Raw genomic sequence first — 18,760 nt, 5'->3', positions numbered from 1 at the left:
CTCCAGTGTCAACATCAGGCTTTTTACAAATCAAACAACTTCAGGAGTCAGTTACTATTAATAAATGCACAGTAGAGTAATTTTGCTTGAGCTCACATTAGTAAAGAAGATGATTTGCAAAAAGGACTGAAACTGTTATAGCTGTACACTCAAAATCCAGCAATTAATTAAGATATTAGGATTATATCGCCAAAAAAAGTAAAATATTCCACAGAACACTGATGTGAAATTCTGACACCTTCTAAAGAAACCTAATTTTATCTCAGTGAGCATTTAAATCAGGTTTGTGTGGCACCAACAGAAGCTACAGACGGGTGACAAATTAAAGGAAAACCCTGAACCTGAAGGGCATCTCGCTGGCTGTTTGTCCCCTTAGAGGAACAGCTCACTGCAAATCAATACAAAGTACACAAAGTACAGCAGTGACTTCCAGACATTTTAAAAATTAATCCAAAGCTCCCCTGAAGCTGTTTTGGTGGCACACGGTGTCCCATCACCCCATTAACATGTTGGCTTTTCCTTTAATTGGTCACCAATCAGCTCGTCGTTAGCAGAGCACATGCTAACATCCTGCTGCTTCACGACGTGTGCAGCAGAACGCATTCAGCTCTCCGCACAGGTTCTATTATCACCATCCTGTAATTACTGCAGAGCTCCACGGCGCTCCGGAGCACGAGGCGACATTTCTTTGGTGTGTCACATTTACTTTAATCTCACCTTGGATACTCTCGTCCCCAGAAGAAGGGTTTTTGAAGCTCTCCAGCAGGGAATCCTGAATGAGAACATCAAAAACAGCGTTTCTTGTTTATGTGTCTGCAGCCAGACAGGATTTATCAGCGCAAGAAGGTCACAGGGTCATTTTTCAGCTGCGAAATAACTAATATGAAACAGATCGCACGTCAGTGGGTTTACAAAGGAGGCTCGGCCACTTTGAAAACAGCCAATTATTTCAGAAGCTGACTGTATTGCCCATTTTAGGAGAAAAGCAATCCCTAGAAAAAGCAATCTGGGCTGATAATTGAGAACAGCGCAGTGCAGCTTCGTCCTTAAAAATAACTGAATTAGTGAAAAATGAGCGTCTCAGAGATCAATTACACGTCTTACTGATTTGATTGGTGGACGAGCTGTAGAAGGCGTTCACAGTCGTCGGGTTGGTAAACCACCTGGAACACAAACACACGTAAAACACAAATACACAGGCAGAGAGACTCAGTAGTTTGAAAAAAATGCAGACTTTGTAGAATTTAAAAACAAAACAAAAAATATAAGGAGTGTCGTAACATCTGTTAGCATCTGGAAAAATGTTGCACAAGTTGATTCCAGTTGTTTTTTTCAATTTTTTAGGATAAATAATCAAAGAATTTATTTTTTTTTAAGATTTAGGGGCATTAAAATGGAGTTATATGTGGGATTGTATTTTTTGTTTTTTTTAATTTTTATACCATGTGTAATAACACAATTATAACTCTATTACTACGACTTATTACACTGCATACTCATAGCGAGCGGTCACTCACTCTCTACGCGGGACGCTCTTTCGCAGCCAGCTGATGTCGGATTGGGAGATGAACTTCAGCGTCTGCATCACGTTGCCGTAGTAATCCTTGGTGCTGAACTCTAGCTGGAACAGACAAATTCAAACACGCACGGTTTGTTTTTCCACAAGTAGCACAAAAGTATAAAACTTCTGCATCTTAGGGAAACTGCTGATGATCTCCCAGCTCGTATGTGATTTAAAAGTCACACTTGTGAGGTTAAAAGCCATAAATGTCAGTCATGCTAACAAACTAGCTTCCATCGCTGCTGCACTAACCTGCTTTAAATCTTCATTGAGGTAGGTGTCGTTCAAGATAAACTCGGGGTAGCCGACCTTCGCCAGGACTGCATGAGCCTGAAAACAAAGACAAGAAAGTTCAATCCATGTGTCAGACTCTCATTTAATACTACAAATAATAACAAAGAGAGAGTTTTGTGGTTGTCACAGCGCTACACAAAAACATGTTCTCGCCTCCCCGCAGTGGTTAATGAATTATAATAGGACGTATAAAAGGCGGTGTTTCAACGCTACGAAGTCTGATCGGAGGTCTCTCTGAACTGTATGAGTCTAACACGCTCGTGATAAAAGCAGGCCTGATTTATTGAAATGGTTTTATTATCGCAGCGAAGCCGCTGAATGAGGAGTAGATTGGTTCAAGGTGAAATGAGTAAAACACATTTGAAGAGTCAGTGAAGCTGAAAAGCAGGAAAGAAAATGACAGCATGAGAGAAAAAAAAGATCTCGACTCTCTGATCCAGCAGGTTGTAAAGGCAGCTTATCTTAAATGTAAAAAAATAAGCAAAAAAATTTAATTTATCAGATCCAGAAACTGTTAAAACACAAAAAATTAGCAGATTTTTAAACTTTCTGACGGTCTTTGAACACCTCATCTGTGACGTTGTGGAAAAATTAAGTAAATCTAAGCTTTAAATTGTAATATTTCACCAAAATGCCTTTATTTTGTGTCATTTAGAGAAAAATCAGCAGAACTATTCCATTTGCAAGAACAAGATGCTGTAAAAAACTAAAAGATTCAGCGTTCCTCAGCACAACTTTGGTCACATGGCAGAAATTTAAGGACTTTTTAGATGAACTCGGCTGAACTGCAGGCAGTGTTTACACAGAACAGATGGGGGACAATTAAGGAAACTAATAAAAGTAATGAAATATCCTCATTATATAGTTACTACTTGTTTCTAGTGTTGGAAATAGAAAAATGTTGCACGTGTTGAGTTTTTTTTTTTTTACATTTTTCAAAATAAATAATCAAAAAAATTCAACTTTTTGTCTTTTTTCAACTGATGGCCACACAACTTTCTGATATTGTCTACAAGAGTTTTCTCTGCTTCTAGCTATAGTTGTTCTGCTTCCATAGACTTTATACTGCAGTAAAAACTGAGCCCACACTCAGTAAAAATATGAGAGAAGAGGAAAAAAAATGCTCATAAACTACCGAGAGTTCAGAGGGTTAAACAAGCAATAAACCCGTTATTAAAGTTAAATAATTATTGCCACAGCAGACGACGGTCTAGACGTGGAGGTCGTGAACATCCAGGAGAAAATGAAGCTGCAGCTGCTAATATCCAGGAGCAGCAGGACTCCAATTACACAGGCTTCCAACAAATATGAAAACAGAAGTGATGAACTGTATCGGCGACGTCTCCCTCTTCGAGTAGGAACGTATTTTAGCCGTTTTAACGAGGACCGAAAGGCCTCCTGGTCTGGTGAAGTTTGTTCCTGCTGAGCAGCTGTGGATCAGACATCGTTTTAATTGTGAGATGCGTCCAACACATCCAGTCAGATCTCAATGCCATGAAGCTGCACAGCCATTGGTTGATTGACAACTAATCCACTGTTGATAGGAAGCGGTTTAAAGTTTAGATTATGGACACAAGAAGGAGGATTTTTAATTGAAACTGTCACCGCAGCTGGAATAAGACGAGACAGAGGAGACGAGTAGAAACGTGAGGAAGAGGCAGCGACTGAAGAGCGGCAGCAAACTCACCTTGTCTATGGCTCTCTTCTTGGTCGGCTGGTCCATCCAGTCGTTCTCCTTCTCCAGCATGTCGATGAACGCCCAACGGATGCCCTCGATCAGCTCCTCCATCTGAGCGACAAGAGACACCGAGGATTAAACGTACGACAACATCTTCAGAGGTCATAAACACACGTCTGACCTCCGAGCGACAAAACAACCCGACAAACATCCGTCACACAAACCAGACACGCACCATGTGTTTCTTATCCTCCTGGAAGTGCGTGTTGACGAAGAGGCGCCCGGTGGCGTAAACAAGCGAGTTCTCCACGTAGTTGACGCACTTGTCCCAGCGCGGGGTCAGGGAGGTGGTTCCCGTGGTAACCTGGTCGGACAGAGATGCAGGTTGACTCTCACGACACAAAAACAGCAACGTTTGCGAGCAGAGAGGTTCTCAGCGTCTGCGTGTTGGAGTCCCAAACTTTAAATCACGACTTGAAACTCTCTACACGCTGTCAGACGTAGACAATCATAAAACAGAACTCGGGGAAGCCTCTAATTACTGTCACAAGCATTTTGGAGCAAAAAACAGAGTTTGAGAACCGTCAGTGTTTTGGAAGTTTTTATAAATTTTCTCATTTAAAACGAGACAAATCTTCATAGTAATTTAGTTAAAAGATGACTAGGTTTTGCATGTCTCTGTTTATAGACGTAAAACTGTGGCTCATCTCCATCGTACAAACTAATTAAAGCAGATATGAGACATTATACAAACATTAAAAACATAGAATGACTCTTGAATGAGTATTCGATGGGTTTCTCAATCTGAGGAATCTACCTTGATTAGATCTTTATTTTTTACATATTCTTTAATCATATTTGCTTAAATATTCACATATTCAAATGTCCTTTTTTTTGCATCTGTGCCACACTGGTTTTAAAAGATGCTCTCGTATGCAAGTAGATTGTTTTTCTTACATCAAAAATGCGTCTCACAGCTGCAAAACATTTAAACATAATGAGAGTTGTGGCAGAAAAACCTCCAAAAAGCTGTCAGGAAATAACAAACAAGTGACTGTATTCGATTTTCTCTTTGTAAACTTTGTCTGTTATTTTAAAAACCACAGTTTAACTTAAATCATTATTGTATGTTGGACCTTTCACAATAAAAGCTTTCACAAGTGAGTTTTTTTGTTTTCTGAATCACTCACCTGAAAAAAATACAACTATACACATAAAGCTGGCCCTATAACTATTACTACTATTATTGTTATACATTATATATGCCTTATAATGCCATATATGGTCATGGCAGCTTAAATACTCCTTTAAATTTATGTCCATTGCGCCAAAAAAGGAAAATCTCATCAGAAAATACTTAATATATAAGTGTTTTATTCATTTGTAGGATTAAATGTAGTTAAATTTTACTAAACTAAGGCCAAGAAAAGTATTTAAATTACACGTATAATAACTGAAAAACAGCACAATGTGACTGAAAACTGCCAAAAATGAAAAAAGTGAAGAAAAATTACCTTTGATTTAGATTTAAGCAATTCAAAATGAACTAAAGTAAATTATGTGTAGTGAAAGAGCCGCACAAAAGTCCTGCAGAAAGCTCTTTTTGCATAATCTATACATTTGAAACTATACAGTGTGATTTAAACCACATCTCTGCACAGCTGCAAACGAAACATCTGCAAAATCAGAGATGTTTGGAGCTTCTTTACAACACTTCACACATATCATTTTTTATTCTAACTCATCAAGGAGAATTAAATCCTTCAGCTAATCTAAAAATCTAAACATCCACATATACTCTGCATCATGTTTTGTGCACCAACCCGAGCGTAGTCGAGGTATCTGTAGAGGAAGCGGCGGCTCAGCGTTGTGATCCTGGAGAAGACGGTCCTCCACTGGACGTAGTTCGCTACGGTCCTGGAGAGACGGAGACGGAGAGGCATTAATTAAACGCCTACATGTAATCTCATTATACGCTATAAAATACTTATAATGAGCGACAGGAGCCCTCGAGCCACAGTGTGTGATCATGTGTGTGTGTCTGCTCCATGTTTGTGAGGACAAGATTGATTGTAGGACTTTGGAAGAAGGAACTCTTGTGGAAAGTGAGAATATTTGAGCTATTTGGAAAACTTAAGAATCATTTATTAAAGCAAAAGTGGCAAATACTTGCTGGTTGCTGCCTCTCAGATGTGAGGATTTGATGCAAAGGGAATATTTTGGGGTTTTAAACATGATATCAGGTTTGTGGAAACACAACAGGCACTAGTGAGCAGAGTGATTATCTCAGTAATGGGATTAATACGAGCCCACGTGATGACAGCTGAATTGTCAGATTCACTCATTGCACATTTTTTATAACTCACTGCCCCACTAATTTGTCTGCATTGCTGGTGCTTATATACAAAACTGTCTCTAGTTAGATTTCTATACTGTTTACCTGCACGACCAGCTATACAGATACTTTGATGCCTAAGCAGCAGCTACAGTGTTTTCATCACATCACTTTGCAAACATGCCTTTAATAAACTGTTACTACTATTGACGAGGACGGCAGTGCGTCTGTACCTGGGATCAGTGGCGTTGAGGAGCTTCATAAGTTCCTTGAAGTACTGCGGAGCTCTGACGATGACGTGCTCGGAGGAGGAGACGGAGCGAGTCGGGTCGCCTTTAGACTCCACCACGGCTTTAACGAAAGCCAGCCAGTCGAACTGCAGACGGAGAGAGGAGGACGTGTGAGCGGGTTCTTGTGTAAAACATGGAAAGTTTAAGAGCATTTCTGTTGTTTGCTGATGTTTCCGGCTGATCTGAATCACCTGTGACTGGCATAATTTATTAAAAAATGGATCATTTTAATGCAAAAATACCACAATAATTGCACAAATTAGTCTGAAACAAACTGGGATGTTTCTGTGCTCTCAGCTGTTTGATGACAAATGAAGCCACTCATAGAAAAACTTTAATGAACTTTGATTATTTTACATTTTTAAACTGCATTTTCTACTTTTTGTTTTCAGATTAAAAATTGCATAATTGTGTGTTGATTTACAGGCTTTAGAAGTGCTGCTAAGTCAATTTCATTAGCTTCGGCTAGCTGTTTCCCTCCATTTCCAGTCTTTGTGCTAAGCTAAGCTAACTGGCTAATTACAGTATGAATGTATTTTAGTGTGCATATGATGTTATTCTACTGAACCACACTCACTTCAAAGACTTTGGTTGCCACAGTTTCTTTCTCAGGAAAAGAAAATAAGCAGGAGAAATTGCAGAGCAGTTTTTAGAAACATGGGGATTTAAATGGACTTCAAAGTACCTGTGGTATGGAGCGCTGCAGGCGGGACAGCGAGTATTTGTTGTACATGCTCTCGCTGGTGCGGTTCTCGTAGGGAATCAGGATCTGCGAGACACAATGAGCGACATCATCAGCAGGACTCATCCTGAATGTGTACAAAAAAAACGATGTGTGTTGCTGAAGCCGATGAGCCACGTTTCACAGTTAATAATGCCGAGTTTTAATTAGCTCCCGACCCACGGAGGCCCATTAAATCACTTCCGGATATTAGGCGGGATTGTATTTATCCGACGTGACGTCTTTACATGAGCGAGTTTGGTCTCGAAGGCGAGGGCCTTTTCCATCTGGGTCAGCGCCGCCTTCTCTGGAGCTCCCAGCATGATGGCCGTGTCCACCATCAGACTGAGCAGGGCTGCACGGTACTGAGAGGGAGAGGAGGAGGAGAGAGGAATGAAAAGTCAATACAGCTCATACATGTACACCGCTTTATCAGTTTTTTACCATCACTACATTTAAATGACACATGCACAGCAGCAGAACTCAGTGAATACCAAAACTGTTTATTTTAGCTGCAACACAAACAGACTTAAGACACACAAACATCCCATAGAGGTAATCTGATTAAGCTCCATTCATAGGTTGTAATTAATGGATTAATTAATGCATATGTATTAGGTTTTATAGAGCAACATTTGGGCTGACAGATGGTGAAAATTCCTCCTCCGGCGCGACACGTTTCTTGACATTTCAGCTCCTTAATTCATCCATTTATAAACTGCTTATTAACATTTACAACTTCAGACTTGACTGATGGCAGAATTTATGATTTATTAACGCGGGTGACTAACTTTTATTAATTAAAAAATCAAGCAACCACAAGGACTTTATTAAAGTCTAACTAATATTTACGAACATTTATAGCTGCTTTATTACTGAACTGAAAACCACAAACACGGTAGATTTTAACATTTTACTCAAAGATGACAGACTGATGCAAAAAAAAAGTCGCTATAAAAACACTGAATGGTAGCATTTTAACTTACAAGTACAACAAAACGGCTTTAATCCTCAACAATTCACATTTGCGTTATTGTTCCCGTGACATTTCTGCTGTTTTAAGCGATGCACAACATCAACAGTTTGTCAAACTCAGCGGGTTCACTACAATAAGTCTGTAGCTGTAAATGCTAACAAGCAGTTAATCAATGTGTTTAGAATTCTTGTGCAGATGTCCTGCAACTATTTTGTAGAAACTGTCAAACACTCCTTCATAAAGAAGAGTTTAAAAAGAAAAGGAATTTTTTTCACAACAGGGCGACTCAAAAGTTTAATTATCGGCGTCTCTCTGACCTTTACCGTAAATTCTGGACTATAAGCCGCTACTTTTTTCACACACTTTGAACACTGCAGCTTAAACAATGATGCGGCTAACTTATGGATTTTTACGAATTTGTCTCGAGACGAAAGTGACATTGAGAGCAAAAGAGAGACTGAGGAAGTGTGTGATGAAGTAATTCTGAGGCTGCTCAATTCCGACACTGAAGAAGACGACTTTAGTGGTTTTAGTGCAGGAGGAAGATGAAGATAGCGATCAATGACTTTTCCTGGTAGGCTGCTGTGTTTATTATATTTTTAACCAGTCGTGTTACAGGCACTGTGTGGGAAAAAAGCATTTACGGTATTTGTGTGTTACCGGTACGTATTTAATTAAAAGTTTAGAAAATCTATTTGTGTAAATATCTCATGTTACAACGTGGAAACCTGTAGCTTATAGACAAGTGCAGCCTGTATATGTACAAAACTTGTTTTCTTTAGTGGGTGCGGCTGATATTCAGGTGTGCTCAATAGTCTGGAATTTACGGTAGTGTATTATTTGAGCATCACAAACAAAGCATAGTTCGCTAACGCTAAAATACATTTAAAACTATACAAAACACAAAGAATAAAGAGAAAATCAAACTTAAAAACGGTTATATTTTGGTTCCTCGGTGAGCGTTTTTCTTGGATTTTACCGTTTTTGCAATTAAATGCATTATGATTAAATTTTACACAGCGAAAAAAATATATTAGGCCAACAAATATCCTGAAAAAAGTCAAAATACATTAGATAAATACGCCGTGGAAGAAGGAAACAGAAAAACTCAAAGCAGAATATCGAGTGTGTTGAGAAAAATGAAGCATTCTGGGCGCGCTGTTTTATTGCGGCCTAATGAGGCAGCCATTAGCGAAGCAATCAATACCAGCCGCCTCTTCTACGATTAATTGCTTACATTACGTCTGTCTGGTGTTTGTGAAAATATTGAGTCTAAAAAAGAAGCTCTCATTCTGATTTTGACAGGTCATATTTCTCCAGGCTGAGAGGTGTTTTTTTGTTTTGTTTTTTTATTTTTTTCTGGCTACAACTCACGCAGGAAGGAGACAGCTGCTGCAGGAAGGAGAGCTTTTCAGATAACAGGCGATATGAGTGAAAGATGAAGCAGGAACTCACCGCCACAGCAGCGGAGGTGTTGGTGATGTAGTCCTCCCTGGAGGGCAGCGACAAGGTAGCCTGATCCAGCTACACAAAGACGGAGAGGTTAGAGTCCGCTGCGTTGTGGGAATGTCTTTCTATTTCCGCAACAATACGAGAAAAATGCGGCTGAGCTCCGGAGCTGAATCTTACTTTACATGTCCGCACAAGAGGGTTCGTTTCTTTGAGCTCCTGCACATCAGAGAAAACTTTCTTCCAAACATTTTTATTTTATTCTTTTTACCTTACAGGCGTTTCAATCACAGTGAAGTTTTTATAAAATATATTTTAGTGAGGCTACTGTTTTCATAAAAGTACACACGACCGGTTTCCATTTAAATTCCTGGAGAAAAAGCAAAGTAGAAAAGAGTTTCAAATCAATTCGATTGAGTTCCTTTAATTTACTTTTCAATGCCGCCGTTTATCAGAAGAAGAAAATCTGACATTGAACATTACATAAAGAATCTCTTTGAATGACTCAGCTTTGTGAACCTTTCTCAAATAAACGGCATATTTCTGAACTTCCACATGAGCTACTGTTTAAAGGTGAACCATGTGGACCAACAAAAGATTGGTGCTTTAATGTAGATAAACAGCATAAATCATGTAGCTGTAAGAGCTCTTTGTTATTTTATTTAACCATATTCCTACTTTTTAGGACAAAATGCAACCATTTCCAAGAACTAAATCCTCGAAGCCTCAAATATTGACTCGTTTTTCCACTTTTCTACAAAACTAAACTCAATATTTGGCTTTTTGACATTTAAATACACTGACTTGTCAACTTTTTAAAGTATTCTCTAACATTTTTTTTTACACTGAGCAATCAATACATTCAGGAAAAAACTATTATTCATCAGTTTTTCTGTGCGTTAATTAAAATTACAGCAATTTTAATGAAACTTTATAACAAAGACTCACAATGAAATCTGAAATGATTCACAGGTTTAAAGTAGAATTCTTGTACACAAGCAGAATCACAAGATCTTGTCGTAGCAGAGTTTTTGAATAAACAAGAGGAAATTTCAAACAAATATGCAGTTAATTTAATAAAATATATATAAAAGCCTGGATACAAGTTTTTAACATTTAGGCTGTTCGACAGTTTGTCATCGGACAATTTATGGAACCATTCTCAATCGTGTTTCTGCTTCTGCTGACGACTTTCTTACAATTTAACAGACAAAAATTGGGGCAAATGTAGTTTTAAAGGGGCAGTACGCTCCATTAGAAGTGCTCATCAGACACTGAATAACTTTCAGAAACCCCCTTATTTCCAATAAATGTTGGTATATTTGAACATTTAGGTAACTTTTCAACCTAAAAATGCAAAACTTCCAGAGGAGACTATCTGAGAACAGTCCACCATCGTCGCCATTGTACAATATGTCCATACAACGGCAGGAAAATCCTCTAAATCTCACTAATAACTATTGAAAACCTGATCTTTTGTGTTTAATCTGTACAGAAATGGAAGTTTAAAAATAACAACTTGCTTTATTTTACCATTGCGTCCGATTACAAACTGTGCCTAAATGTTAAAAACTTGTCTCCAGGCTTCAACAACATCAGCAGCGGTGTGTCGATGTCTGACCTTGATGATGTAATGCGAGGAGTTTTTGTCGTCGGGGGAGACGTACATCCGAATCAGGACGCTCTTGCTGTGCTGGTTCCTCATCTCCGCCAGCGTCTTGAGGAGGTTCCACTGACTGGGCGACCACTGGTAGTCCCCGCCGAGCCCATCGCCCACGACGGGCCACCGGAACTCCGGCTGCCTGAGCGTCTTCAGCATGGGTCTGGCGTCCAGCTGCTCCAGCACAGCTTTGGTAAACAAACGCATGAAAACTATCGATTTGTTCCAGTTTGACATTGCAATCATCTACTCTTGTGATCAGCGCGACTCCTCTTTTTTCACCTCATGTATCTCATTGATTTTGGTTCTGCGCTGACCCAGATCTGCCATGCGGATCAATGGAACTTATTTCACTCCATTTAATACCAGCGCTGTGTCTTTGTGTGTGCTGCTGACTTGGAGTTCTATTGAGGACGGCTTTGAGGTGATATTCTGACAGATTGACGTAAGGTTTGGTGTTTGGCTTGTTCAGGGGCATTATCCAAACACAAACCTGTGCGTGCATCAGACTTACTTTCATTCATGCAGGAGCGGTAGAGGATCTTGGCTTTGGTCACCGCTTGTAGTTCGTTGGGGTCCGAAGGAGCTTCCAGTAACTCTGATGGAGAAAACCAGTCGGTGTCATTACACAGCTCCAACAATTAAATAAAGACATGTTTTTCTTTGTAATTTTTAGTTGCACCAAACCCCCAGTTGGCTTTGTGAAAAGACATGGAAGCAAGTTCAGTCTTTGCTGGAGAATAAGTGATAAAAATCTAATAATTGAAACCACTTAAGAGATCTCCAACAGTTTTAAGTCCAGAAGGAGTTGTATGAAATCTGACAGATGTGCGCCTGTTGGCATGTAGAAATTAGAGAGTCCAACATCGTGTCTGCTCGAGGCTAAAGGGGCTTTTAGACAAAATGCGATAATGGCACCACTGCACACCGATTATTTCAAACGGCTCACGTCATGCGACGACAGCTGGAGATTGAGCGTGCATGCAGCGGTCAGAGTTCAAATCAATTAATAGATATCAGGCGTCCAACCAGACATGAAAGGCAAAATAGAGGAAAAGCTGATATTAGCTGAGTACAAATACAGAAGTTGAATCTTTCTATGCTGCATTCAAAGACCAAATGCGTCACAGCGGTGTGACGAAAGGACCAAACGCAGCCTCGATCTATGTCCAACCTATCCCACGATCCACTGCACGCTGATGACAGTTGCAGTTTTGGGAGTATGGCGACGATTTGGAGGGGAAACGCCTATAAAGATGAGTCATGGACATCAAAAATCCAAAAACTCAAAGGCTGAGCTTACTGTAACTCTGCTGCCCACATCCTTTAAAAGCAAAGCCCTTAAATCCTTCATATCCTGGCTCAAAAATTCATTTTGACCAAGATTGAGGCGATTTTACAGATAATTTATATTCGTGAGAGAATTCTCTGAATTGTCTGACACAAGTTTGGGTTTTTGTCGAAACCTTGAGACAACTGTCATCACTTGAAAACAGTTTTTTACATCCAAGCAGGCCTGTCAGATGTGTTTTACCAGTTAGGAAGCTTTTTGTAGGTGTAAACAGGAAGCTTGTTCAGCGCTCCTCTTCAATAACTCTGCCGAGTTTCTTTGTGAGTCTGGTGGCTGAGCTTTGTGCGAAACCAGTGGAGTGCTCTGAAGTCTGTAAACTCCAAAAATCCAATCGGAGAAGACATTTGACCTCGTTCTTCGCTGAGTTTTTCTTTTTCTTTTTACGTATAAACCACTTTCAAGTTCAGTTTTGATTCTGTCAAGTGTACTCTCATCGAGCACAAACACTCAAGGCCAAACGCACCTTTGAGCCGGATGTCGACGTGCTGCCGCAGCCACGGGTAGATGCCGTAAGAGGACGAATCCTCGGGAATCGGGTTCTCCTTTAACCAACCTCCACAAGCAAAAGTATAGAAGTCCTGGCAGGGGTCTACATCCCGATCCATCTTACTGAGGATAGACCCCGCTGTGGAGACGAGAAAACAGTGACAATGATGACCTCTGAGCACCAGAAACTTCAGTCCCAACTGATAAACAGTGGAAACCAGACACCTTGTTTTTTTTTCTCACTGTCTGACATTAAATCAGACTAAACTTTTCCTGTTTTAGGTCAGTTAGGATTACCAACATTATTTCTATTTGCTAAACACCAGAATAATGAGAGATTTTTTAGAGATTTTTTTTATTACTTTCTTCAAAGTCAGAAGTTTACATCCATCTCCTCAGTATTTGGTAGCGTTGCCTTTAAACTGTATGACTCGGATCAAACGTTCTGAGTTTCCTTCAACAAGCTTCTCACAATAGTTTGATGAATTCTGGCCCATTCCTCCTGACAGAACTGGTGGAACTGAGTCAGGATTGTTCCACACACCTTTTCAGCTCTGCCCACTAATGTTCTCCAGGACTGAGATCAGGACTTTGTGATGGCCACTCCAAAACATTGACTTTGTTGTCCTGAAGCCTCTTTCTAACTAATCTGGCGCTATGCGTAGAATCATTTTCCATCTGAAGACCCATTAGCGCTAAGCTTTAACTTCCTGGCAGATGTCTTGAGATGTTGCTTCAATATTTCCAGATAATACTCTTTCCTCATGATGTCATCTATTTTGTGAAGTGCACCAGTCCCCCCACAGCATGATGCTGCCACCCCCGTGCTTCACAGTTGGGATGGTGTTCTCAGGCTTCAAGCTTCCACCTTTTTCCTCCAAATGTAACGATGGTCATTATGGCCAAACAGTTCGATTTTAGTTTCTCAATCAAATGTATGTAAAACAGCTCCTCACCTGCTTCGATGCATTCTGGGGTCAGACAGAACTCCTCCTGACTGGATTTTTGAGAGACTGTGGGAGAGAAACGACGAGTAAAACGTAAAATCACAGTAATAAGCTGGTGGAAATGCAGGGTGTGTAGCCAGATGACAGAAAAGCAGCAGTTACACAATCGGAAACAGTTGCTGTGATTCAGACAGTTGTGTTATTTTGGCCAACATGTGGGTCTTTGTGCAACACTGCCCCTTCTCACAACAAACACCGTATACAAACAGTCTGCTGGTGACCACTGAGGAGCACTTAGAGGTTACTGGGTTTGTTCAACACAAACTCAACCATGGAGATGTGTGTGTGTTCGTCAACAAGACAAAACTGGAAATGGAGACCAATTATATTTATCATCAGCTATCGTCTTGATTGTTTCGTCTATTAGAAATTGACCAAATAGGTTTTAAAAAACTACAATTACAACTTGTTAAATTGCAGATTTTGCTCAAAAATCAAAACTAAACACATTATTCAGTTTGAAATGTACAACATCATTTTAAAGGCTGGAAAAAAGTTGCAGATTAGCTTTCAGTTGATCGGCCGGTTTCTTTTAGCTTCGATCTGATTGTGTTCTCTGGAAACTTTGCTGAGAAAAGCTCAGAAGATACAAACATCAGCAATAAAATGTGGCGAAGACATAAATTTATGACGCCAGCTGGTGCGAAGACAAACCTTGTTTTTTTTAGATGCAACTTCTTTCACCCAAATGTTTGGTTTGGGTGTAAAATGTTGTTTTATCAAGGAGGATACTACAGTAACTCTACAGTTACGTCCTAGAAACACGGTATTTATATTTAACTTTTACTCTTAGGTTGCATTAGTAAAAAGTTTGCAACATGGAATACTTATATTTCTGCTGCACTACATTTCATTTTTGTATATTTTGCTCCACTACATAATTACACCTCGTCATAAAAGTTTATTTTTAGGTTAAGATTTTACACACAAAACATATCTCCCCCAAAACTATGGCTCGTTAGAATAAACAACACAGCAGTTTGTATAAAGTTAGCTTCATGCATGCAAAGTTACATGAAATTATCTGATTTATGTTGAGTATAATTCACTTTTTTTCTGCTACCATGTTCTCAAACTCTGAGAATATTAGTTTAACATTAAAATCAGGTCAGGAACATTACACCTGCTCATTGATAACATCATCACTGTGACTGACACCTGCTGGTACATCAATCCACCGTGCTACAGGAGTCATTTCTGCACATTTTGCTGACAATGCCTCTACTATCTACATTCAAAGCACATTTTGACCGCAGGATTTGGCTGAAGTCGCACTAGATGCATTTAAGTAAAGCCTCCTAACGCTTCCTCCACCACTGTTTATGCAATAATTACTCGAAATGACAGTGGTTATCAGAGGGGAGTGTAAGAAGGCACATTCCCACAATCCACACAGACTAAAGTGCAGCTGATACAGCTGCACAAAGAGTAAACAGTTCGGCCTCCCTTCACTGTGGAAAGTCATAATCTACATATTGTGTGATATCACTCATGAGTAATCCTTAATTATCAAGTTGGAGGCAAATCTTGAGCACTTTCTGACACAGATCAGATTTTTGACCTAAACTTGGCTCTAGGTTAGAACCATTTCACAAAGTTGTGATAACGGCGATCAGAAAGCCAACAGACAGAATAAACTCCGTCTTGTTTACGCTACTGGAGTGTGACCACAGGCTTGCCCAATCACTTAACTTCCTCGAAGGTGAGCGGCAGCCTGATTCTCTCACCTCTTGGCAGAAACCGCCGCTATGTGAAGTGGGTTCTGCGGCAAACAGAGGCTGCAGGAGGCCGTGAAGTGAGCCGACAGATTTAGAAACCAAATCCCCCATTGTGAACGGATGAGTGGAGCGTTGCGGAGCTGCACCACAGCGTCTGACCTCTGAGGTCCACCCGTCTTGTCGTCTAGTTAGAGCCGCTTTGTGAGAGTTGCCTAATGTTGCGGCCACTTTTAGCACTCGCGGCTTCAGCCCTGCAAGACCTGCTCGGCCTCGACGACCCCGCCGCACACAGGGGTCTAAACACACACACACAGATGTCTGAGGCTCCAGTGTCACTGCTAAAGCCAACCTCATGTTCATCGCCGAGATGCCAAACAAGCCACCGACCCAAACGTGCATGCAGACGAACACATTTGAGCGTCGCGCTCTCTCAACTCACTAAAAAAGTGCAAAAAAATCAAAGCAACCACTTGGCATTCCTGCGTCTGGTCATTCGCATGGCTGGAGAGCGGAGGAGGGTTTCCATTAGAGCGGCTGTGTGGGGACTGCATACACAGGCACAAAGCGTAATTACACTTCAATGCCGCCACAAGAATGCTGACTTCCCTCAATAACAAAAAAAAAAAAAACAATACTTACCCCACCCAAACAAACACTGGCAGCCCTGCCAGCCACCACCATCCTTACAACCACGGAAACTACTACGACTACATGGAGTCTTAAAGGAACAGCTTTTAGAAAGTTGATCATAGGCAACATAAAGCTGATTAGCCTAGCTTAGCATTAAAACTGGATGGAGGGAAACAGCCATCCTGGTTCTGTGCAAAGTTTTGAAAAATCTGCTCATTGACACCCTTTAAAGCTCCAATGGTTTAACTTTAAAAAAATATATCAATAAGTTAAGCATAAATGCAAAAAGCTAGAATTATCAATGACGTCAATGCACCTGCGAAATCCTTCGACAACATCCCATTTCTACGCTAAATTTAAAAAAAAAAAACAAGAAGTGAACTTTAAAGGAGCAGATTTGTCATCTACAGAAAAAGTTACGCTAGCCGTTTCCCCTTTCCTCCAGGATTTATGCTAAGCTAACACTCTCTAGCGTCCTATTTAACCGAAAGACGACAGTGACATTGATCTATACTCTCAGCAACAATGGAAATTCTTTCTTTATCAGTCTCATGCTTTAGCAAAAAAAAAGATGCGGGACATTTGAACCTCCTGGGATTGTTTCGAAATCAGATTAATCACTTAAACTCTGATTCCTCCTGCAAGAAGTAATCTTTCAGTTGACAACGCATGTCCGCAATTTCACACATTAATCATATTGAAAGTAGCTCGAGGAAAATTAGGGAAGCTGCCAGAAGTATTGTTTCACCAGAAGTCAAAACTCCAACAATCAGTGAGCAGGAAACATCTGGAAACCTCTCACGGTAAATCATGAATTGTGCTTCTTGCAGCACTCCTAAAGTCAAGTGTCACCGTGTTTGTCTTGGTTTTAATGGCTTTGTATGCGGTTTTGCGCTTATTAATTAAATTATGAATATTTTTCCTTGCTGTTTGTCTGAGAACATCTTCGGTGTTATGTGAATATCAGCTCTGGGTTGGGTTTTTTTTTTTTAGCCAGACTGGGGGATGTAAATTACTGGTGTATCTCACCCTGCCACATCCACCTACAAGTTACTTAAAGTGTCAGTGTTAATTAATGTGCACTGCCACCCATAAATAATAAACACACATGGAGCCTACCCACTTGTCCGCCACACAATTCCCCGCTAATTAATTTCACATTCTGCAGCAATACACTTTTCCGCGAGTCCGGTTTCTGACTCCCACTGTGCATTACGGAAAAGGTCCCGCGTGTCCACGTGGGCGTGTACGAAACCTTACATGAACCAAAAATAGTTGGGACACAAGTTACCCCGCCAGCCCTCCACAAAGACCTTTGCTCCCGCCAGCATGCTTTCTGTGTTATTTACAGTCTGCATGTACTATAATCTGGGGACAGCGTGCGTACTATACCATACATCAAATTCCTTGCAAATTATAATGTAGGACGAAGGAAAATGTGTGTATGTGTGTGTGGACTTACCCAGTATGAGAGCAAGCAGCAGAGCAGCGCAGAGGCACACACACATGGCCAGAGCTATCTTGTAGAGACGGCTGCCCCTCTCAGGTTTAACCCCGCCGCCGCCTAAATGCTCCAGCTCCATGGTTTACTGTATCACACACACTCAGACACACAAAAACACACACACGGCCTAAAAATCACAAGTAGGGGAAGCAGGCAAAGGGTGAATAAATATAGAAAAATACTCTAAAAAAAAAAAAATCTAACAGGCTAAATTAAACCCAAAAACTGTCTGAAATTAAAGACAATCTAAACTCTCCTGTCATACACTTCTTCCTCCTGTTTAACAGCATAAACTTTCCCCAATCTGTCTCGCTCTCTCTGCTGCTGTCTGTCTCTCTGCAGCCACTCTAACTTCACTCGGGCTCTTCTAGCTGTTCCTCCCTCCATCCCTCATTACTCCTCCTCTCTTTCCCTCCCACCGGGAAACGAGGGACCAGTCCTCCCAGTGAGATGAGCAGAAGTCATTTATTAAAACAATCATCGGCTAAAAACCAGAGCCTTATCTCTAAAGTGTGTGTGTGTGTGCGAGGCTTTGGCGGTCCTATTAGCACGTGAAATGTGTATCTAATCTCGTGTTCGGGACAGCGGGGTGCTCTGCTCGAAAACGTTTATCAGATCAGACAGTCGGTGAACCAGAACGGGACACTGATTACAATAGATTAATCTGATGATGATGGTGATGGTGATGATGATGCCGCCGCCTGTCACAAACACATCTGTGTTTCAGTCACACTCTTTGCTTTTTTTGAAGGCCCAGAGGTGCTGATGACACTGACACCACAGCTCCTGATTGGATCCTCCCCTCCCCTCTCACTGCGGCGAGAGCCGTTTCTGCACGTGCTCATTAGGGTTTGGGGCGTCGGCCACAAAGTCCTTATATAGTCGTGACTTCCTGTGCTGCTAAAAACACCCATTCATCAAGTAGAGACGCTGACCACGATGCCATTGTTCACCATTGTGACTCATGAGCACTTGTGTCCTGTTTATATCGTATTGTTTAACATCTCGAGTGAGTCCCTGCGCTCCGGTTCTGATTGTCTCGGCTACAGTTTCAGCCTCTAATTTTTGATCAGCACGGTTTTACAGACTCACAGTCGAGA

The 18,760-nt window shown here is 40.7% G+C and overlaps 1 protein-coding gene across 1 annotated transcript in view; it reads right to left on the bottom strand.

Annotated features, from left to right (window-relative positions):
* The window catches only part of phex (phosphate regulating endopeptidase homolog, X-linked), a 22,862-nt gene extending 4,851 nt beyond the window's left edge, over window positions 1–18,011 (bottom strand). The window contains exons 1-16 of the mRNA XM_008292305.1: window positions 17,619–18,011; window positions 13,758–13,814; window positions 12,779–12,940; window positions 11,479–11,562; window positions 10,926–11,152; window positions 9,311–9,379; window positions 7,128–7,244; window positions 6,844–6,927; window positions 6,102–6,244; window positions 5,357–5,450; window positions 3,769–3,897; window positions 3,543–3,644; window positions 1,814–1,891; window positions 1,518–1,621; window positions 1,105–1,163; window positions 718–772 (exon numbers count right to left, since the gene is read on the bottom strand). Coding sequence (XP_008290527.1) covers window positions 718–772; window positions 1,105–1,163; window positions 1,518–1,621; window positions 1,814–1,891; window positions 3,543–3,644; window positions 3,769–3,897; window positions 5,357–5,450; window positions 6,102–6,244; window positions 6,844–6,927; window positions 7,128–7,244; window positions 9,311–9,379; window positions 10,926–11,152; window positions 11,479–11,562; window positions 12,779–12,940; window positions 13,758–13,814; window positions 17,619–17,739 — 1,685 coding nt within the window. The 5' untranslated portion in view covers window positions 17,740–18,011. The remainder of the gene's footprint in view (window positions 1–717; window positions 773–1,104; window positions 1,164–1,517; window positions 1,622–1,813; window positions 1,892–3,542; window positions 3,645–3,768; window positions 3,898–5,356; window positions 5,451–6,101; window positions 6,245–6,843; window positions 6,928–7,127; window positions 7,245–9,310; window positions 9,380–10,925; window positions 11,153–11,478; window positions 11,563–12,778; window positions 12,941–13,757; window positions 13,815–17,618) is intronic.
* Between the last annotated feature and the right edge of the window lie 749 nt (window positions 18,012–18,760).

This window comes from Stegastes partitus, unplaced genomic scaffold (assembly GCF_000690725.1).
Source record: "Stegastes partitus isolate 25-593 unplaced genomic scaffold, Stegastes_partitus-1.0.2 Scaffold800, whole genome shotgun sequence".
In the NCBI taxonomy this organism is placed as follows: Eukaryota; Metazoa; Chordata; class Actinopteri; family Pomacentridae; genus Stegastes; species Stegastes partitus.
Note: the sequence above shows the minus strand (reverse complement) of the source record. Positions and strands in the feature narration are given on the sequence as shown.